The 22,000-nt window shown below is 58.9% G+C and overlaps 1 protein-coding gene across 4 annotated transcripts in view; it reads left to right on the top strand.

The window, feature by feature from the left end:
• Positions 1-5,648: 5,648 nt before the first annotated feature.
• Positions 5,649-22,000, top strand: part of PDE9A (phosphodiesterase 9A) — a 92,998-nt gene continuing 76,646 nt past the window's right edge. For 3 of the 4 annotated variants that reach the window (XM_057697918.1, XM_057697917.1, XM_057697919.1), the window contains exon 1: positions 5,664-5,756. In XM_057697918.1, the coding sequence (XP_057553901.1) occupies positions 5,688-5,756 (69 nt within the window). In that variant the 5' untranslated portion in view covers positions 5,664-5,687. Of the gene's footprint in view, positions 5,757-22,000 lie in introns of all 4 variants that reach the window. The other variant, XM_057697916.1, reaches the window with a different exon arrangement.

Genomic DNA, 22,000 nt, shown 5'->3' on the forward strand with positions numbered 1-22,000 from the left:
CCCCGGCCAAGAGATCTGGGGGTTCAGGGAAGAATGCACCATGTAGGTGACACCTGCATGGATCTTAAGGAAGAGGTGATCAAGGGGAGGAGAGAGGGAGAGACATTCTTCTCGGATAAAATAAGGAGCAAAGTCAAGGACGTCACAGCAGAGAGTCTGGTATCTTCAGGAAATGGGGACAGAGAAGGACAGGACAGACAGTAGATGCCAGGTGCGCCACACTGGAGGCGACGGGACGTCCCCAAGGAGGCCAGCCGGGGAATGACAGGGCAGATGGACCCAATAGGAAGATCCAGGGAAGGATGGGGGAGGGAGTGGAGGCCGGTGACCAGGCAGGAGGGCACTAAAATGGATGGAGAGAGGATGGAAGACAGCCTTGACCCACCAGCTGCCCACAAAGGGGACGGCTGCCCACGAGAAGGGGACAAAAGGGGCCCGCTGAGGGCCCCGGGACGCAGCGTGACTCCTCGCCACCGCTGTAAATGGACTTGAGTGTCTATCTGGGCCCCGAAGGCTCAGGGCACCACATTTGTGAAGCAGACCCGTTCTTCCCAATCCAGCCACTTCCAAGAATGCAGGAGGGTGCTGTTTCGTGCACACGACTTGTTTATCACTAACTCTTCCCCCTTTCCCCTGTTTTATGGCAAAAAATAACATCACAGCATCAGAAAAATGTTCTTTAAAAGATGCCTAGAACCCTACCAGCCTAAACCAACCATTTCGGATTCTCTGCCTAAATGGGTTCAACTCCCTGCCAGGTTTCACAGAGCCTAACACGCCGTGACACCCGTAGAGCAGGGCTGGCTCTGTCTGCAGCCGGACTTGCAGCGCCCGGCCAGGGGCGCGCGCTCACAAACGGGTCGGGGCAGGATGAACAGCCGGGGTGTAACCGCCTCTGCGGATTCCGCTGCGTCACCGGCGGGGCCGTGACTTCCCTCAGCCTCTCTAAACCCGTCATAATCATCGTCCTTGACATTCCCTCCGGCAAACGTGCCGCAATTTAATTAGCCGCCCCGATCTTTGGAAATTCAGGTCACATCTTTCTTTATTTCTTTTTTAATTTTTCTCTAATAAATGATACCTTCTTTCTAAGCTGACCAGAAATCCAGAAAGCCGACAGCAAGCGTGGTAGAGTTCTGATTACTTAACTGTCTAAAGCCATATTATGACGATGTCGTGAGTGATATTAAAAGATAAGCCACTGACTGTAAAATATCCGCGAGTGAGAGTTACTATCCTCTGTATATAAGGAGCCAGTAGAAATCAGTAACGGGGAAAATCTCAGCTCCCAGCACATAAGCAACCCAATAAATAGGTAAGAGCAGGTAAGAACATGAGTCTCCAAGACCCCCTTGGACGACCCCTGGGAAGGCGCGGATCTCCACCTTCTGACCTGGATGGGACTGTGCCTTTCCTCCTGTGTTGTTTGAAATATTTACAACTAGTAATAATTTAGTAATTACCAAAGCCATAAAAAGTAAGTCAATGGGTGTATAAATCAAATATTGTACCTCTAAAACTGACACGGCCTTCGCACGAAAGCTCGGGGCAGACAGGACAAAGGGCACACCCCTCCTCTCGCCCGCGGTGCCTCCTGCCAGATGGCTTTCCCAGAAGGTTAGAGCAGTTTATGGGGTGTTTGGTTCATTATAAATGCACGAAGCAGGCTGATTCCTCCAGGAGGCTGATGGCCAAACTTTCAGAATGTAAAGCGTCTTACCTCTGAGCAGTTCGGGAATGTCGATCTTCTCCCATGGTGCTTCCAGGCCCTCTTTAACAGGCTCCAACCCTCTTTGGCAAGGCCTGCTCGGTGCCTCGTATGCAGTAGGCGCTAATGCATTTTGCTTGTTTGACAAATTCATTTTGTGGTCCCCGGCCCCAACGTCAGGAGAGTCGGCACAGGAAGCGATTGGATGATTTTCAGAATAGTCATTAAAAACACCAGTTAGACCCGAGAACAGGCAGAGGATGCCCTGGGGGCTGGATCAGCAGGAGCCCGCGGACCCGCCGGACCACCCGCTCTGGGGGCGCTGCTGGCCGCGGGGGAAGATGCTCTGCTTGGCCTGGCCCCTCCACTCTGGATGGACGCCTCCTCCCTCTGACAGATACACCCCCTGGACTTCTCGTGAGTCCTCTGAACTTCCTGCCCCATCTCTGCATCCTTGTTGGAGGCCGCCCACTCTGGAGGGACAGGGCCGATCCTTCTCTCCCTCCTCACGGCGGCTTCGCTCCTTCTTGTCAGAGATGAAGAGCTGACGTGAGACCTGGAAACCAGCGTCCAGCTCCTCAGGCCACAGTCTCGGCCCTTCTTATCTGCAATTCAGCTCTGATGCCTTAATTTGAAATTCTTCTTTGATGAGGTCTTTAAGGCAGTTAAAGGGTGGGCTCTGCATTCAGGGATGAGCCCGTGTGCAGGCTGTACGGTACGAGAAGTGTCAGCCCACACAGGGGCCAGCTGATGGAGGCTGGACCCCTGGAAGGGCTGGCTTTGCACCTCTGTGAGCTCCATCACCTCTGCCCTGTCCCTGAGAGATTCTGGCAGGATCTCACACTCTGACACAACAGACAGTTGGACACTGCCCTCCCTGGAACTCCCCTGGGACTCTAAACTCAGTGACCAAGTTCCCCAAAGACCCCCAGGCCACCTGCTCCACCCAGGTTCTTCATCCTGGCCCCCAGCTCACCTGGCAGAGGCAGGCGGTTTCTTTCCGTTTAATCTTGGTTCTGGAAACTTACATCAGCTGCAATTTCTGGTGGCCAAGCCAGGATCAGGAATGCAGGTCAAGGATGCACTCCTTGACCTGCATCCCTTGACCGTGCAGGATGGAGAAGCACGAATTCAGGCAGAGCCCTGCTATATGGAAGCGAAGGGGAGCGAAATGCAGAAATAATGTCACCGTATGCACTGAGCCTTAATAAAAGCGCCAAACAGTCTCCAAACTGGATGCAGAATCCAACAGCTTCTCGCCAGCATGGCCCAAACCACCATCATTTTTCCAAAGACCATGGTCTCCCCGCCCCTCCCATCAGGGCATCTCCACCCGGCGGCGACTAAACCCGAGAGCCACCTCCCTCCTCCAAAAGAGTGGAACCACGTCCCTGGTATGGCCTATAGGGGACTTGCCACCCCCTCATCTTTCTGACCCCACACCCCCTGCAGGCCGTCCTCTGCCACCCCCACCCCCGCCCCTGCCACCCCCGCTCTTCACTCCTGCGGGAGGGGCCTCGGCCTGAGGCTGCTCCCTTTGCTGGAAGGCTCTTTCCTCTGATGGACAGGTTGCTCCCTCTCTACCCCTGTGTGCTCCTGCCTGGCCACCCTCTCGATGCCAGCTCTGCACACTCCAGTGCACACCCGCTTCCTCACCCGACTTTTCTCCTTTGCACTAATTATTCTCCAACATGCTACATGTTGCATTTATTTACACCACCTCGTCTGGTTCCCACTAAAACACCGGCTCCTCCAGGCCCAGGGTTTCTGCTTGTTCTCCGTTGAATGCCCGGGACTCAGCACAGCACCAACAGACAGCAAGGGTGGCGCTGGTGAAGAAGGAAGCGGGGGCTCCCGGGGGGCGGGGTAAAGGTGCCGTCCGCTGGCTCAGGGATGGAGTAACTGAACAGCAGCCTAGTCGGTCAAATACTCATGGGGCGACTATTACTCTGAACGCAGAATCAGCCAGGCAGCGTAAGGAACCCGCCCCCACCCCTCGCCCCACTGTGGTGCGGGATGCCCTGTCACAGCACCTCACCCTCCGATCCGTGGGAAACAGCCCTGCAGAGCTGCATTCGGTGTTCCAGTGCTCGAAGGAGATGCTCTGAGAGAGCAAGGTCAGATGACAATAAGACACGGAGAATAAATAAGTACCCAGCTAACGAGCCATCTGCCGGGCGGTGAGGTCTCCACGCTGGGCAGCACAATAGCTCCGCAGAGCAGTCACCGATGAGCCCAAAGCACAGTGGAGCGCTCGACAACGACATCGAGCTGTAACGACCGTGCTCCCTGCAAGTTTCTGGGGACACGTTCTCACCACCGTGAGTCAGGGGGCCAACCGTGACCCCCAGCGGGCTTGACCCTCCACCCCAAAGGCCTCCTGGTGCCTCCTCTTGCCCCCCAGACACATATAAAGCAAATCTCGCGGTGCCCAGACTCTGGCGTGGTCCCGGTGCTGCGCTGGAGGCAAGGGCAAAACTGTCCCCATTCTTTGAGCGACCATCAGGCCCCCAGCCCACCCCAGAGCAGCGACACGCGCTGGACCGTCCAAAGGCTGAGGAAGACCGCTTCCCTAAAGATGAGGCTACCTCACCCCTCCCCCACCCCCAGGCTCCAGCCTGGCCAATGCCCCAGGCGGCCAGGAGGAGTGCGGAAAGCCAGTGACTGTCCACCAGGTGGAGGCCAGATGGCCAGGGGAGGAAACGCTAAGACCACTGGCCGTGGCCGTGGGCAGCCTGGCTGGGGCGGACCAGCAGGGAGGAAGGAGCCTGTGTGCCCCAGACACTCTCTCTGTAAGCACACCCCAGACATTCAACAGATGGAAAGCCGTGGCTTGGAATTCTCTTAGAACCAAACAATAAGTGCATTCTCTGTTTGGTTTTGACGCTGGCTTCCAAAAGCAACAGGCAGTGAGCACCATTCAGCATCACCACCCCCCCCCCAAAAAAAACCTCATTCCCACCCCGCAGAGAACTGGGGAGCCGCAAAGGCCCCCACTGTGATCTGCAGGTCAAGAGCTGCCTACACTCCCTCCCTTTTTTCCCACACTCCCCGTAGCAATTAACCAGGGGGGTGGGTACCAGAACAGTGCTGAAACCAGCAAATAGCTGGTGGCTGGGTAATCCTCACTCTGGCTGCATCCAGGACAGAAATAAAATTGCCATTTCAGCTCCGGGTGCAGCTGGGAGAGACTTGCACTCTCGAGGATGTACAGAAAACTTAGGGAAGGAGGTACATGAAGGAGAAAGAACTACCCCCGCCCCCCCCCATTGAAATTAAATGAGGATGGCACTCACAGCAGGGAGAGCTGAAAGCCAGGGGAGTTCTCGTGTTAAGTGGTGCTTGAGGTTTAGGTCATGACCACAAAGAGCTTAGGGCCCCATGCTGGTGACTGAGTATCCACCTACAGCAAAGCAGTCCCAGTGGGCAAGTGTCCACGTGGGGAGGGGACCAGCCCTGATGCCAGAGGGGGTCGCTATGGGAATCTGGTCACATGGGGAGGTGACAGGCTTTGCAGCCAGAGGGAGTCACTCGCTTTGAGCACCTGTCCAGAGGGCACTTGGAGACAGGCTGCCCACTTGGCCCTGTCCGCAAGGCGTCTGGAGTCAAAGGGAAGATGAGGGGGTGTGCCTTAATGCGGGAGGGGAGGAGAAGGGAGTGAAGATAAGGGAGAGAGGAGAGAGGGGGAGGGAATGGGGAAGGAGGAAGGAGGAGAAGAGGGAGGAGGCGTGGGAGGAGGGGAGGGGGAGGGGGAAAGGGAAGAGGAGGCGGGGCAGGGGGAGGAGGAGGGAGGCATAGAGGAGGAGGGAGAGGAGGAGGGAGGCGCGGGAGGAGGAGCCGAGCCTGCGGCAAGGACGGCGCTGGTTGGCTGGTGCCCTCGTCCTCCCGCCGCCCGCCCCCTCCTCCCACTCCCCGCCCTCCCCGCGGCGGCTGGCGTCGGGAAAGTACAGTAAAAAGTCCAAGTGCAGCGCTCGGCAAGATGGGAACCGGCTCCTCCAGCTACCGGCCCAAGGCCATCTACCTGGACATCGATGGACGCATTCAGAAGGTAGCCCGCTCCCCAGGCTCGCCAGGCCGGCCCGGGCGCGCTCCCCGCGGTGCCAGCCCGCCGGCGGCCCCTCCCCGGGGAGCGCGCGGGGTCGCGGAGGCGGGTGGGGGCCGGCCAGGGGGCGCCGGCGGGGCAGGGGGCCGCGGTCCAGCGTCCCGGCATCCTGGAGCCGGCCGCGGCCTCTGACAGCGCGGGCCGGGGGCGGCGGGGCTCTGCGGCGCCGGGGGTCCCCACGCGCGGCCCCGTGGAGAGGGGCTACTGCAAGGGGGTAGTTTCTCCATTTCGTGGGCAGAGCTTTCTTGGCAGCAGATCTGATTAGGCTGAGTTCCTACGTTCTGAGGCTGGTCCATCAAGCCTTTTATTTCCGGTGGAGCGACCCTGGAACACTCCCCCCAGGAGCCCGCGGGCAGACCCGCGGGACAGAGTCCCCAGACAGGGGGGGTGCCTGGAGCTCGCGGCCCCCGTGGGGACCGGCACAGCTTCCTGGCCAGCGGGGAGCAGGTTGGGGAGGGGTGTCGGCGGCGGCTGGCTCAGCAGGGGCTGCACATCCCCCGCCTTCTTCAGTCACCCATCCCAGCAGGTGGGCAGCTCTGAGCGCGGAGGGGTGACCAGGGGCTGCTCCACCTCCGGGCCTGCAGAGAGCCTGGACAACCCTCTGGACCGGCTTTGCATTCGGAACGTCTCCTGCTTCTGATTGGCAGAGAGAGACAATGAGCGCTGGCTTGGAGGGGGGCTTCTCTAAGCTCCCCCTGAGGTCCTGGGCGCGGGGGATGGGGGAAGGCCACAGTGAGGGAAGCGCTCCCACATCTCAGCTGGACGCTTCAGGGAAGCCCTGCAGGGGCCGCGGAGCTTCACTTTGCTCTTCTCAAGGCACTCCTGCAGCTGGGAAGCAGGGCAGATGCCCCAGCCAGGCGCGGAGTGGGCTCGGGGGGCTCCGGTTCTCAGACGTGCCTGCCAGCTGCCTCGCTCTCGCCCCCGTCCCCTGCCTGATCCCAGGAAAGGAGAAGTACGGACTCCCCTCCCCCCACTAGAGCCCACTTCATTGGAACCAGATAACGGGGAACGGAAAACATCTGAAGCAGGGGCAGGTGGTCCACCCCTCTGGTCTCATCAGGGCAGGTGGTCACCTGATGCAGGACTCCCCGCTCCGGTCCCCTGACATCCAGAACTGGGCACCTGTGCCTGCACAGGAATGTAACAGCCTCCCCAAAGGAAGGAAGGGCCCTCGGCTGAGTGCTCCCCTGCTCCAGCATGGACACACGTGCACAGACATGCACACGTGTGCGCACACGTGTGCGCACATGCATCCACACACAACGTACACGTAAAAATATGTGTGCGTGCACACACACGTGCACACACGCGCGTGCCACCCGTAAATGCACAAGCGCAGACACACGTGTGCACACACCAGCCAACATTCATACGTGTACACAGCGTGCACACTTTCTACCCCAGCAGAGGAGAACTGTCAAAGATCCACCCTTTTTATCTTCGGAAAGATGTGCGATGAGATGCTGTCACCATCAGAAGTGACAGTTCCTTCCCAAGAACTTCCCAAAGGTTTCCCGGAGAAATTCCATGGGTCGTGGGTGAAAAGTGTAAGAGAGGCTCCAGAGAGGGGTGAGCGCGGAGAGGGAGGTGAGCGCGGAGAGGGAGGTGAGCGCGGAGTGGCGGGCTCAGCTAGGCTGGCATGGTGGGCATTTTGCTGCTGAGATACTTGAGGTTTGGGTGACCTCCACGAAAGCAGCCATGCAGGCGGCCCTGGGAGACCGCGGGCACCTGCGCCGGGGAGGGGCCAGATCTGGTGCTGAGTGCCCGCTCCACCGCTTTCTGTGATCCTGGGCATCTAACCCCTGGCTCTTCTGAGCTGGCCTCCTGGGCAGTAAAGTGGGACGGAAGCATGTGCTCTACAGACTGTCACGTGCAGTGAAGCCGGCCACGTAGACGGAGTACCTAGAACACTCTGGAACACGGCAGGCGTGGTGCTCTCTCTCTGTTCCGTCCATGCCCTGTAACGGATAGATGGGAGGAGGCAGACCGTGGTCCTCGGACCTCTGCCGTCTGTGCCACTGCCCCTTGGCCTTGCCCTGCGCCCTCTGTTGCCAGCGCTGTCGAGGGCTCCGGGCTGGACCTTCAGCCCTGGGGGAGAGCCGGATCGTTTCGGGTTCCAAGCACATGCTGGGAAATCTGAACCCCGCGCTCACGACACCCAGCAGCACTGTCACCCAGCAGCACTGTTGGGACTTTAAATCCTGGGCTGGGAGCTCCTACAGCAGTGTGTTCAGCGGCTGCAGTTTCTTTTCTTAAAGTCCCAGGCACTGGATTAATTCCGAAAGTTCCCAGGCAGTCGGGTTAGGTCTCCCTTTCATCCCCATCCCATCTCCTTTCCAGAAAGGGTCACTCTTGAGGGGAGAGCGCTGGGGGATTGCAGGCAGGGGATGGGGCAGGTGCTGCTTCTGGCGCCTGTGTCCTTCTGTCCGGCCGTCATCCCTCTGCGTCGTTTCTGCTCTCTGTCCTTCCAGTTCCCCGGCTCCTGGTCCTTCCACGCTCCCCACAGAGAGGGCCCCAGTGGGGAGGGAGAAGATAACAGTCAGAACGGTGGCTTCTGCGGACGGTATCTGCTGCAGCAAAGCCTGGGGTGTGGACCTAAAGTTGTCCAAAGGGACAGCCAGCCAGCGTCCCCGTCTGAGGACATACCCGTAGTCACCGTACCGTAGGCATTCCAGGTTCAGTGGCCCCCGGGTGGCTGGCTCACTGCTTCCTTGGTGTGAAGGAGACTCCAGCACACACAGTCACATCACCTGCCCAGTGGGAGGCCGCCACGGGGACCTGGGGTCCCGGGGTCCACCCGAGGGATCCGTGTTCCACCCGCGGGTTTTTCCTGCAGAGGCTGGGCAGAGCCGGCTCGGAGGGCAGTCGTGGCTTATCTTCCCGGGTCTGGGTCCTTCCTGGGTCTACATGGAAGCAGCATCCGAGGTGGCCGAGGGCCGTGCTGGGAGCCAGACTGCGGCCCCGTCCTTGGGGCCTCCATGTCCCTCCCCACGACCTCGGGTTAGGTCCCTCCTCTCTCTGCCCAGATGTCTCCACCGCCACGTGAGGATGCCAGCTGTGCTGCTTGTTGTAGGAATCAGAGCAGACAGGGCAAGTCGCTGTTACTCAGACGAGTTGAGAGCAGCTGCTGTGTGCTGAGAGCTGAGGTCCAGTGTGAGTGGGACATTCCTGATGCTCAGTGTGGCCCACCGAGCCATGGCCCCTCTGCCCCCCCCGCTTCCCCCGGGAGGGACAGATAGTGAACTGGCAGTGTTGCAGGGCACCCGATGACGGACAGGACACCGTGGTTCCTGGCTGGTGGGAAGGGGCTGTGATGCCAGCCACACGTGGGGCCCGATGAAGAGGTTTCCCTCCTTGGGGAAGACCGGCCTTGTGGGGAAGGAGCCCTTCTCGCAGACTGGGTGGCCTCAGGAGGACCCAGGCCGGGGGCTGCCGAGTGGCCAGGGCTGCAGCCTCATGCGGTCAGCGGCACCTCTGCACACCTGTCCCCGTCACCTGTTCCTCCACCTGCCAGGGGACGCAGGTGGGACCCGGCACCTCCAGGTCCCAGGTGCTAGAGGAGGGAGTAGGAGTCTCCAAACCCAGAGACCTGGGACCCCTGCTCCGAGGACTCTCCTCTAGGAGTGGAGGCGTCTTACGGCTGCCCAGAGGGTTTGCTGTTTCTCTCCGCAGCTTCCCCTGACCTTGGAACCGGCTTCTTTCTCCCACCTGCATCCGCAGGAAGGTTGAGCTTGGCTGGGTTGCCCGGGGCATGACGGGAGCTTGAGGGGCTCCTGCCTGGTGGCACGTCCGGGCGTGGGTTTGCCCACCTTCTGAAAGAGGCAGAGTGAAGCCTTCGTGGGACCCCCGGGCCTGGCCTGGGGCTTGGGTTTGGTGAGAAGCCTCGTCTGGGCAAGACCGTTGTAAGTGCCGTGGAAGGGACCGCCTGTTGGTGCATCGCCCTGGCCTAGAGGCCCCCTGCGGGGCAGCCCTCAGCAGGCACTCTGCCCGGCCACCCTCGGCCTCTCTGAGCTGCCACGTCCGTGTCCCCACCTCGCTCTGCAGCTGGAACCCGGGTCTTAATAGACGATCAGCCACTTGAGTTCTGCTAAGTTGTTTCTGCTCTAAAACAATGGAGCCAATGAGAAAAATCCAAAAGGAAGAGCAGTTAGAGCCTTGGAAAGTGGCGAAAATGTCCACAGAAGGCTGTTCCCAGTTCCTAACGGCGTGTCGTGGTTGGCTCCCCCTCCCCGTCACTGTCCCCTTCCCCACTGGGGCTAAGCCCCCGTCTGCATCTGCCGGGCCTCCTCTCCACCCTGCCGCCCTCCCCCCAGCCTGGTCCTGTTGCCACTTGGGGCCCCAGGCTGTGCCGTGGGTTCCTTGGAAGCCGGCGTTCAGCCCCCACGGGCCTGCGGGGCCCGGCCCGCCGTCCTCTCCCGAGAGGTTTCTGCAGGGCTCAGGCCCGCCCTCCTCCCTGCGCTGGGAGCCCTGCGCTGCCTGGCCTGGGCCTCCCTGAGCCCCCCTCCCTGCTCCGGCCCTGCTCGCTTCTCTGCCTTTGGCACAGACACAGCTGGCTGCTCGTCTTCAGGGCAGTCCTGTCCTCTTTGTCGCAGGGTGCACCTGCCCGGTCTGGTCCAGTGCGGTCAGCGTGGCTGGGCCTGGAGTCCCTCCCTGGTTCGTGGAACCTCTTTCCCCTCCTGGAATGTCTGTCCGGCCGCCTGGTGAAGCCCCGTGGAGATGCCCTTTCACCCTCAGACGCGTGCCCCTGCGTTGCCCCACACCCAGAGCATCCCTTTCCAGCCGACCGGAAGGGCCTCTGCTCATTTGTGCAGGGATGTGCGTCCCGGCCAGGCAGACCCGGCGAGAGTCCTCGGGGCTTCAGCTCTTGCTGTCCGCTCCCTGCGTCACTGCCAGGTGGACAGCGACCGCCCTGGGTCACCCTTCGCAGTCCCAGCAAAGTCATTTAACTTCCTTCCTTTATTTATGTATTTATGAATGTATTTATTTATTGGCTGCATTGGATCTTCATTGCTGCACCCGAGCTTTCTCTAGTTGCGGCGAGCGGGGGCTCCTCTTCATCGTGGTGCACTGGCTTCTCATTGCAGTGGCTTCTCTCATTGTGGAGCATGGGCTCTAGGTGCATGGGCTTCAGCAGTTGTGGCACATGGGCTCAATAGTTGTGGCTCACGGGCTCTGAGCGCAGGCTCAGTAGTTGTGGCTTACGGGCTCTGAGCGCAGGCTCAGTAGTTGTGGCGCACGGGCTTCGTTGCTCTCGGCATGTGGGATCTTCTCGAACCAGGGATCGAACCCGTGTCCCCTGCATTGGCAGGCAGATTCTTTAACCACTGTGCCACCAGGGAAGTCCCTCCCTTCCTTTAAATGTTCATAATGTAAGAGCTTTAAAAAGATACTGAAATAGCAACATAAATTAATTGCGACCAAGGGAAGCTGGAGAGAGGGGTCATTGCACACCCTTCGGGATTTCAGTGTAAATGGAGGCAGGGCTGGTCGTGATGGGGGGAGCCCGGCCCTCGCCTGCGATGACCCTCTTGTCTCCAGCTGGGCCGAGCTGAGCTGTGATATGTCTCCGTTTTCAGTTTCTTTTTCAGCAAGTAGATCAGCCAGTAAAGTGAATCAGCCTGACTCCTGAGATGCTGTAGCAGATACTTCCAAATAAAAGCTCTTGGAAGCACTGGTCTCTCCCAATTCTAGCCCGCAGTCAAGGAGAACTCAGGAGGTGGCAGGACTGCCTCCTCCTTCCCACTCGCTGTGCTCTTAAACCAGACACTTTCTGACATCCGGAGGCCTCAGGAGGGGGTGGGCTGGAGGCCTGACCCCTACTCATGCCATTGGGCTTGACGGGTAACGACATGGAGACCTTGCAGCTAAGTGCGGGGGGCTGGGGCCGCGCTCGGCGGTCACGGGCAGGGGCGGAGGCCGTAGTGCCGACACACAGCCTCCCGGTGCCCGGCTCTGCCGTGGGAAGGTCACCCTCTCCTCGGTGAGGAGGGCGTGATGCTGGCGCTCCCCGGGGAGATGTGGATGGCGCTGAGTAGCCCACGTGCAGAGCCCAGGGCAGAGCCGGCCCCCAGGAGCCTCAGTAAGCACGTCCTGTCTGCCCCGCCCTCCCTCGCCCTGTCCGCGCGTAGACTGTGGGAGAAGCCTTGGCAGTGCCTCGGTGTCCCCGGCTTCGTACCTCTGTGAGCCCCCGGTGACAGACAACCTCGAGGAGGGGGCGGTGTCGAGCCAGGGGCCACTGCCCGGGGCACCTCCCTCTCCGACCCGGCAGAGGCCACGCCTGTGGGCAGCAGGGCCACCTCACGGCCTGAGCGAGGGGCCAGTGACTTCGCCAGAGCCCTTGTGGGCTGAGGGGCCGCCTGGCCTCAGAAACGTGCAGAATGCAGCTCTGAGCATCAGGGAAGGAGTGCAGGGGCAGGGCGCCCCATCAGACAGCGCCTGGGAACCTGCATTCTCATGCTCGGCCAGGACGCTGAGCCCTGTGCCCGCCATGCGGACCCGGACGCAAGCCGGGCAGTGGGGGCTGGATGGACACGTAGCCTTGGGTCGCTGCAGGCTGGGGCCCGGTACCCCTGTCCTGGGTTTGCTGTCTGGGGGTGGAAGGCTGCACTCCTGGGGATGGGGGGGTCTTTGGCAAGAAGGGCTAAGAGGATCCCCAGGGGACTCAGAGGGACCTCAGGTGTCCACATGGACAAGACAGCCACAGCCCAGTCCTGCCCCCATGAAGCAGTCCTCCGTGCTCCCATCCCCCCACCCCCGCCAGACAGGCCATGAGACGGGAGGGCGCCCCCGGCAGCCCGCCACCCCGGGTGCGGCAGAGGCTTGGGCTCCAACCTGGGGGCGGCCCGCGGCCAGTGGCGGGGCATGTCAGTGGTCCAGCTCGAAAGGCGTTGAGATGCAGCCACGGCCTCTTGCTCGGCTCATGGGATGGTTCCTCCTGCTTTTGTGGTCAAGTGTTTGCGTTTCCAGGGTCCTGAATCTCTTTGAGAAAAACATATTCTAACATAGTGCACGCCTAAAGATCCAGCCACAGGAGTATAAAACGTGCACCCATCTCTCCCTGGCACCAGGTTTACAGCCGGGCCGTGGGTCCCTGTGCAGTGCATTCAGCTACCTGGGAAAAGGCGCCAAACATTTTCAATCTCAAAAAAATAACCCCTGCAGTTGACGGTGTGGTTCTTTGCCTCGGCCGCACCCCTGCCTGCCTGTCCCCCCGCTTCACCCCACCGGGTAGCACATCTTCTTCTCAGTTCCCAAAGCGGATCACCCGATAGGAGCTTTTGCCTGAACAGAAACTCACAGCACCTCTGAAAACGCGGTCTCGACACAAGTAAAGAAGATCCAGAACGTTCTGTTCGGTTGGCTTTAGATTCCCTGCCTCACATTTGTTTCATTTTTAAAAGTTGTAGGGAAACACACATCCCATACAGTTTCCCCATCTTCACCATTTTAAGTGTGCAACTCAGTGACATCAGTGCATCCACACGGTTGTGCAACCATCGCCACCATCCAAATGGAGTGAAACTCTGTCCCCACTAAACACTGACCCCCAGTCCCCCTGCCCAGCCCCTGGTGCCCACCACTCTCCTTTCCGTCTCTGTGAATCTGCCTCCTCTCGGGACCTCTGTAGGTGGCTCGGACGGTATTCGTCTTTTTGCGACTGGCTCATTCCACTAAGCCAGTTTCCTCGCGGCTGGTCCGTGTCGTGGCAGGTGTCACAACGTCCTTCCTCTTCAGCACTGAGTAAAGTTGCGTTGTGTGGACGGACCACATTCCATTTATCTGTGGATGAGTTTGCCTGCTGTCTTCTAAATGTGAATCGTTTCTGCTCTTATCTCCTCCGTTTGCACAGCGTAGGTCTGTTGCAATCGTGAATGATGGTGTCTCCTGGAAAACGTTGTGCTCCCAAAGCCCTCCCCCATTTCCTGGTCCGGGTTGCGTTCATCCAGGGTCGGGTGTGTGCGGTGTGGGCTCTGAAGTGATATGTTGCAGGCGGGGACGGAACTAAACTGTCAGGGAAGAAAGATGCTTTTCAGGTTCAGTTACCGGCAGCGTGACATCACAGTCGAGAGCACCGATGCTGGGGTGGGCTTGTCTGCGTTTGCACCTGGGAGTGTGCGGGCAGGTGGTGTGCCTCGGTGTCTGCACCTGTGCAGTGGCGGGGAGCCAGCGGCCACCTCACAGGGTTTCTGTGTGTGCTCCGGAAGGTCGTGTGGTTTTTACTTGTTTACTATTGATCCGTGTCATGCATTCAAGCCGCCGGATCTCCGTGTCGGGTCGGGGGGACCTTCCCGAGACGCCTGGCCTTATGTATCCTTATTCCGGGCACAGGGCTGTGTGTCCAGGCGTGCTCTGTGGAACGAGGGGCCAGCCCAGCTCCGCGGGTGCGTCAGCTCCGTGATACCCGGCGACCGTGTTCCCCGGGCCGGCCCCCAAACCTCTCCCCTTCCCCCATTCTTCCCAGCAGAGAGAAGACCACAAATGCCTTTCATTTCTCCTCCGACTGTTCTGGAGGCGGCACTGCCGTGAGGAGGGAGGGCGGGGGAGCGGGACGTGACCAGCCAGCGCAGGCTCTGGGCTTGGATGCGCTAGGACCACCAGCCCCGACCGCGGTGGAGGGCAGCCCGCAGGCCCGCACGCTCTCGGGCTGCATCGGGGCTTCCAGGCTCCTGGTGCGTTTGTACCCACAAGCACGTCATGATTTTACGGGCGAAATAAGCCTTGCTGTGGAAGCGAGCTGTGTTGGGAGCGTGCCCGGCGGGCCGCTGTGCCCTGCCGCCCCGGCAGCGCTCCCCTGGCTCTGTCCCTTGGCCGCTGGCTCTGCGGCCCCCAGGCCCTCAGCCGCCTGTGTGCAGCCTGGGAGAGCCCCTCAGCCCGGGGGCCGGGGCCCAGGGGAGCTTTGGGGAGAGGCAGAGCCCGCCCGCGGAGGGGCAGCAGTTGGGACGATCTGTCACAGGCAGACCCTCCTCGCGTCGGCCCGGACAGAACACGGCCACGAGGAAAAGCGGCCACCGCCCTCTAGCCGCCCCTGCCCGGCTGCAGGCCCAGGTACCGGGGTGCTGTCCACATGGGGTCAGGCATCGCCCGGGCCAGCTGCACGGTGCATTGATTCATTCTGTAAGCAGACCAGCGAGCGGAGCCCAGTGATTCAGGCTGCCTTTATCCTCACAGCTTCTGCCTTGGGGATATTTTTGTTTTTACTTTTACAGCCTTACAAATAACAGAAAAAGAGGCAGTGCCTTTGACATGCTTGTCTAGAGATCTTCAGTCATCTCTCCACCTGCAATTTCCATTTGCAAGAACAGCTCACCCAGAGCATCCTTACGTAAAGGCTGACGGTGAGCAGAAGCAGCCGGCGTGGCTGGCGGCGCGTCTGGAGCCCCCGTCTGCCGTGCGCACCGGTCCCACAGCGCTGTGGGGAGTGGCCCCCAGAGTGTTTGCACTCAGAGTTGGGGAAAAGTGAAGGTGTGAGCCGTGCTTAAAGGCTCACAATTAGTGGTCGTCCCTACTCTGAAATCACTCAGTGAAGCGTCTTATGTCAGCCTCAGACGTCTCACCGTCACTATTAATGACGGAAAATCCAGCTCTTAGAGCACATGCAAGAAGCAGTGGGACACGTGGCTCAGAGAGGGTCTAAGATGCCCCCCTGGAGCCCCCAGGATGCAGAGCTGCGGTCCAGCATCTATTGGAGACCCATTCTGCAGATGGTGTTCTGTCAGCCGTTTTTATTTTCCCTTCATTGTTGGCCACGCTGCTTGGCTTGCGGGATCTTAGCTCCCGGACCAGGGCTTGAGCCCGCAGCCTCAGGGGTGAACGTGCAGAGTCCTAACCGCTGGACCACCAGGGAATTCGCGGGTGGTGTTTTGAAGGCTGAGCCCCAAAGAGCAGAGACGGGAGGTGGCACCTGTGCACGCCTGGCAAAGACAGCCCAGAATATTCCCGGGGTGAGGGTCTGGAGGGGCACTTCCTGTGGCAGAGTTATAAAGGGGGCACGTCGGGAGCAGTGACGTTCCTCCGGGAGTATTTCTCGAAGCAGTGCGGGTGGCACCCGGCAGGAAGGGTGGCTGAGATGAGTCACAGCCTGGGGGACTAAAGGGACACGCAGTGAGGGTGGTGCCTGGGTGGTGGAGGCACGGCAGCAGCCCCGTGGGTGACGAAGCGGGTGGGCAGAGGGCGAGGGCCGCCCTCCAGCGTCGGACGCGGCCACCCGTCCTGGGCGCCCACGGCGTTAAACCGTTGTCACCAGGGCCCGATTCTCAGGGTTCCTGTCTGTGAGTCTGGAGGGTGTGGGCTGCGTGCACCAGGGGACACGGCTGATGTTCTAAACTGTGGATACGTCGAGACCTCGTCCCACCTGCCCCCCCACTCCCTGCACCCCCACGTTTCCCCCAGAACGTGACAGCGTGCCGAGCCCCACACCCTATTTTTTCCGACTCATCCTGTGCACAGCGTCTCCCTCCCAGGCCTCTCCCCAGAGCCCAGGGCGTCTCTAGGGAGGGGGGACCCTGGGTCTCCTGGGTGTCGGTGCTGGAGCAGCGGGGCCCCGTGTGGGTCTGGGGTCTCTGGTTAGGTCTGTAGTGCCCCCTCCTCACGTGCTCCAGAGGAGCAGCTCAGGCAGCACCTAGAGGACTCCGGTCGGGTCCAGACACCCCGGGGCCCCTTGAAGCCTCCAGCTCCCACCCCCTCGGAAGCGCCAGGCGTGGCTTCTGGAAGAAGGAGCCAGGGGTTAGCGGCTTTCAGCCAACCGCGGTGAGCCCCAGGCATCAAACTAAAAATAGCGAGCCTGAGAGGGATTGTTCGGTTCAGTGCAGAGGCTGCACGGGCAACACGGGCTCCACACGCCGGGTGACACGGGTGCCGTGCAACGTGGGACCGTGCGGCCCTCAGCGTGGCCTGAGAGACCCGGCCCCCGGCTGAGGTTACATCGGGGACAAGCACCCCTGAAAGTGCAGCAACACTGAGCAGAAACCCCAAACTTTGGAGGCACTTGTAGCAGTCATAGAGGATGCCCACGGGGCTCCTCTCCTGGTGGTGGACGCCGGCCTCTGTGTGGGTGAGAAGCGGGACGGTGGCGCTTGGACCCGCTCGGGGTCCCCATCACCCACACCCAGAGACATTTCTTTTCTGGCAGGAAAACAGTGCTCAGTTTTCCTAATGAAATTTCAAGCAATAAAAAGAAAAGGAAATAGAGGAGGCGATGGGGGGAGGAAGGAAGGCCTCTCCCCGCTGCAGATGGAAGCTCCGCGGCTCCCCCGCCCCCACCCCGCCCCACGGCCAACTCAGCCCGTCAGCCTTCCTCCCAGTCCTGCCATCGGGGTACGCTCCGCTGTTGGCCAGGGTGTCCGCGTGACGGCCCCAGCTTCCTCTGGCAGGTTCCTGCCTGCCCACGTTGAACCTCGTCCTGCCTTTGTTGCCGTGGGTCCCCACGGTTTGGGGTGAATTATGTCCCCCCGCCCTCCGCCAGAAGATATGCCCACATCCTAACACCCGGTACCCGTGAATGGGACTGTGTTTGGAAATAGAGTCTTTGCAGATGTAACCAAGGTGAGATGAGGTCATGCTAGTTGAGGAGGGGCCTTTATCCCACATGACTGTGTCCTTTAAGAAGAGGGAAATGTGCACACGAGAGACAGACGGCAGAGGCAGAGCCTGCGGTGAGACATCCACAAGCCAAGGAGCCCCAGGGGTTGCCGGCCAGCACCAGAAGCTGGAGAGAGACAGGACAGACCCTCCCTGAGAGCCTTCGGAAGGACCCAAACCCACCACCACCTTGAGGATAAACTTCTGTGTTGTTTTTCTAAAATTTTTATTGGCGTATAGTTGCTTTACAGTGTTGTGTTAGTTTCTACCGTACAGCAAAGTGAATAACCTGTACGTATACGTGTGTCCCCTTTTTTTTGGATTTCCTTCTCATTTGGATCACCACAGAGCATTGAGTCGAGTTCCCTGTGCTATACAGTAGGTTCTCATTAGTTATCTGTTTTATACATAGTAGCGTATATATGTCAATCCCAATCTCCCAATTCATCCCACACATCCCCCACCCCGTTCCCCCTGGGTAACGAACAATAAGTTTGTTCTCTGCATCTGTGACTATTTCTGCTTTGCAAATAAGTTCATCTATTCCATAGAGGAATGGATAAAGTAGATATGGTGTATATATACAATGGAATATTACTCAGCCATGAAAAGGAATGAAATAGTGCCATTTGCAGAGACTCAGGTGGACCTGGAGACTGTCATACAGAGTGAAGCGAGTCAGAAAGAGACAAACTTCTGTGGTTTTAAGCTGCTCATTTGTGGCACTTTGTTACGGCAGCCCCAGCAAACTCATACAATTGCCTCATTTTAACTTGTTTACCCCTTTGAAGACTTTCTCCAAATACAGTCCTCCGCTGAAAGCCTTGACCCGTCCCTGGAAAGGGCTGGAAGGCACAGCTCCCCAAGACTCCACGGATGCCCGGTTCATTCCCACTGGGCAGTGATGATGGCACCCGGATGCTTGCTTCCCCGGACTTGCTCCTCACTGGCCTGAGCTGGAGAGAGGGGCCCTCTCTGCCTCCCGGTCCCAGGTCTCACTTTCACACGATTTCTTCTACATCTTGTCTTTTCGCCCTTGCCCGACACTCACCATTCTCACATTCTGCCTTGAACCGGGCCGGAGGGGCTGCATGTTGGGGGAGGTCACCCCGTGGATGGTCCCTGAGGGGCTGCGGCCCCAGGTCCTCCCCAGCACCTCCTCTCCTGCACCCAGGAGCCCTGCCCCAGGGTGGGTGGCCTGGGACCACCCTCGGAGTCCTGATGGCCGGGGATGAGACAGGTCCCAGAGGCGTGGGCAGGAGAGTGGGATGAGGGCCCGGCGAGGGGAGTACAGGGGTCACGGAGCACGAGCTGCATCTCACTGGGGTCACGTCTCAAGAACTAAAAGGAATTTGAAGTGGAGAGAAACGTCCTGGCATCCGGCAGCCCTCTGGGTCGAGCTCGGCTCAGCACATCTCTTATTCTTTCGGCTCTGCGCCTTCTACATTTTCAGTCCCCTGTAGTCCATTATTTATAACCTTGGAGCTTGGTCTCAGACACCAGAAGTGAAAAAACAGAAAACAAAGCAACCCAGAGAGATGGCAGGAGCGGTGCGTGGATGAGACGTGACACATGGGTTCTGTGCGGAGGAGGCCCTGAAACCCCACCGAACCTCAGGGCAGCCTCGAGCCCAAGCGAGCGGGTGTTCACAGAGGCTGGGTGGCCGTGTCCTGCGGGTGGACATCCCTGCCCAGGACAGTTCCCACGACTGGACTGCCGGGCTGTTCCCCTCCAGCCGCCCTGCCTCCCCGTCCCCGAGCCTCACAGCAGCTCTTATGGGGTGAGTCGCAGCCTTTGACCTGCTCCCGAGCCTCCTGTGTCTCCTCTCTAAGCCGTCCTTCCTTGGCCGCGTCCTGCAGTTTGGTCCCAGTCCTATATACACACCATGCCTCATGCAGCTTCAAGGACTCCCATCACCTGCGAAAAAGCTTCCAGCCTTCTCAGAATGGAGGTCAATGGTATGTTAGCTCCCTGGAGCTACTGTAAGGATCGCTGTTCGTGGTGAAAACAACAGACATGTATTCTTTCCCTGGAGGCCAAAAGTCCTAAATCAGTATCCCTGGGGTCAGAATCAAGGTGTCGGCAGAGGCCCTGGGAGAGAGTCCGTTCCCTGACTTCCAGCTCCTGGGGCTCCAGCAGATCTTGGCTTGTGGCTGCATCCCTCCCTTCTCCAAGGCCAGCATCTTCCAATCTCTGTCTGCCCTGGCTTCACGTCACTTTCTCCTCCATGTGTTGTCAGCGCTCCCTCTGCCTCCCTTGAGACCTTGTGATTTCATTTAGACCCACCTGGATTATCCGGGATAATCTCAAGAACCTTAATCTAATCACACTTGCAGAGACTTTGCCCCAGAAGATGGTACTCACAGGTTCCCAGGGTTAGGGTGTGGGCAACTTTGGGGGGTGGGGCATTATTCAGGGCCTACAGGGCTCTCAGCCACTTGGTTGTAAATGAGGCTTGGTTCCAGCCTCAGCTCGCACCACGTTTCCTTGGCTCCACAGGCTCTCTGCACATAGTCACTGTGTCCCAAACCCCCGTGGGATCGTGGGTCTGGAATGTGGGTGGCGGAGCGAGGGGGTTGCACCTTCTCTTCACCTCAAGCCCGATGCACCGCGCTCCTTGTGGCCTCTCCATCCCTCCAGGTCGGCCCTCCCTCACAGATGTGTCCCGTCTGCCTTTACTTTCGTGTGTGTCGTGGACTTCACAGCCTCCTCTACCACCAGACACGTGTTACAATTGGATCTTAGATATCTCTCGGTTCCCCCACCAGATCTCGCTGTGCATTTTGATGGAAGTAGCTCGTGCCCCCACTAGCCAAATGTGCCTCTCAACCCCTGTCTCCTAACAGGCATTTGTCCAATGCCTCTTGTGTGTTGGACCCCAGAAAAGGTGCAGGAGGGGAGAAGACTCTCAGGAGGCCGCGGTGTGCCTCCGAACAGCAGCCTCAGCTCTCTCCCACCCCTCCCTACGGTTGCTTATCCAGCGGCCCTGGAATCGGCAGACTGGGGTTTGCCCCCAGCAGTGCCACGTGCTGCGAATCTTGGGCCTCAGTTTCCACATCTGTGAATGGGGCTCGCACCTGCCTGGCAGACGTTCGGGTCGTGCTCAGCGCATCCCAGACGTCCTGGGGAGTGTTTTATAGAGGCTGTCTCTTCCCCAGGCTGCAGATGAGAGAAGTATGCAGTGAAGCGGGCAAGCAATCTGCCCACCAGCCCAGAGTCCCTGTGAGGCTGAGCTGGGCATTGAACAGGAGGACTGGCTTCAGGCTCCCTGCCATGAACGTGTCTCTCGGAAAAGGAAGGCCACCCGTGGGGCGAGGTGGTCACTCCAGTAGCTGGGGTTCGGGGCAGACGCCGCCCAGGGGAGCCTCACAGCACCATGACGCGGGCGTCGTCCACTCTGAGGATGAGACGTCTGAGACCAGAGACGTCGGGAGACTTGCCTGGGGCACGCACGCGGTTTATTAGAGAAGGAACAGAGTCAGGTCCCGGAAGCCCAGCTCAGAAGCTTTCCCTCGGCCGGTTCATCACAGCCTTACGAGCTCTGCAAGGGCAGTGAGATTAGTCTTTAGGGCCTCTCTCTGCATCTGCCTCAAACTCAGCCTCCCGCAGTTTCAGGAGGCTTTGCACGTGTACTGCCCCCAAGCGTGTCCACAGTGCCTGGCTTCATGCACACCTGGTCTCCACCATCTAAGATGGTTTGTGGCACTGAGCTGCCAGCTCCTCCCTCTTCCCCTGCGCCCGGACCTCCGCCCATCCCTTCCTTTTCATTCCCGCTCACTGGCTGTGTGACCCTGGAAGAGTGCCTCCACTCTCTGAGCCTTAATACCTGCAAAATAGGAATACCCGTCCCCACCTTTGAAGCTTGCTTTAAAGATCAAAGATAATGCGTGCTCTTCAACAAATAAATGGCAAGAAAAGGGGACCATTTCTCTCTCTTTCTCTCTCTCTCTCTGTCTCTCTCTCTCACACACACACACACACACACACACACACACACACGCGTGTTTTCAAGTCAGGACCCACACAGAGCCCACACGGTGCATTTGCTCGCTAACTTGGTATCTTTCTACCCATTTGTTTCGTCGCCTTTACATTCCTTGCCGTTTATTTGCCGAAGACATATTACTTCTGGTCCTCAAAACACACCCTAAAGATAGATATCTGACAGTCTGAGAAATGATAAAGGAGCTTGTTGTCAATTTTCTTTCCGTGTGACAGTCACACTGTGGCTATCTTAAACCATAAGAAAGAGATCTTATATTGTAGAGATGTACACTGAAATACATGCGTGAAATAATATGATGTCAAAAATGAGCTTTAAAATAGCCCCAGTGGAGGGAGAAGTCGGGGGACGGACGGTGCAGGAGGTCTCGTGTAGATAGCTGTGGACGCCGGGGGGTGGGGAGTGAAGTCCATTATGCCAGGCCTCCTGATTTTGTAGACGTTGGAGCATTTCTGTTACACAAAAGGTCTTTTTTTCCTTTTTTTTTTTTTTTTTTACAGAGAGTATGTAATGTGTCTGGCTCATAGTAATAAATGATAGTTTTTGTTATTATTACTCTATATTCTTTTCAAATGACAGGGCCAGAAAAATACCTCTTAAATTGGAAAGA

The sequence above is a fragment of the Hippopotamus amphibius genome, chromosome 10 (genome assembly GCF_030028045.1).
Source record: "Hippopotamus amphibius kiboko isolate mHipAmp2 chromosome 10, mHipAmp2.hap2, whole genome shotgun sequence".
NCBI classification, from domain to species: Eukaryota; Metazoa; Chordata; class Mammalia; order Artiodactyla; family Hippopotamidae; genus Hippopotamus; species Hippopotamus amphibius.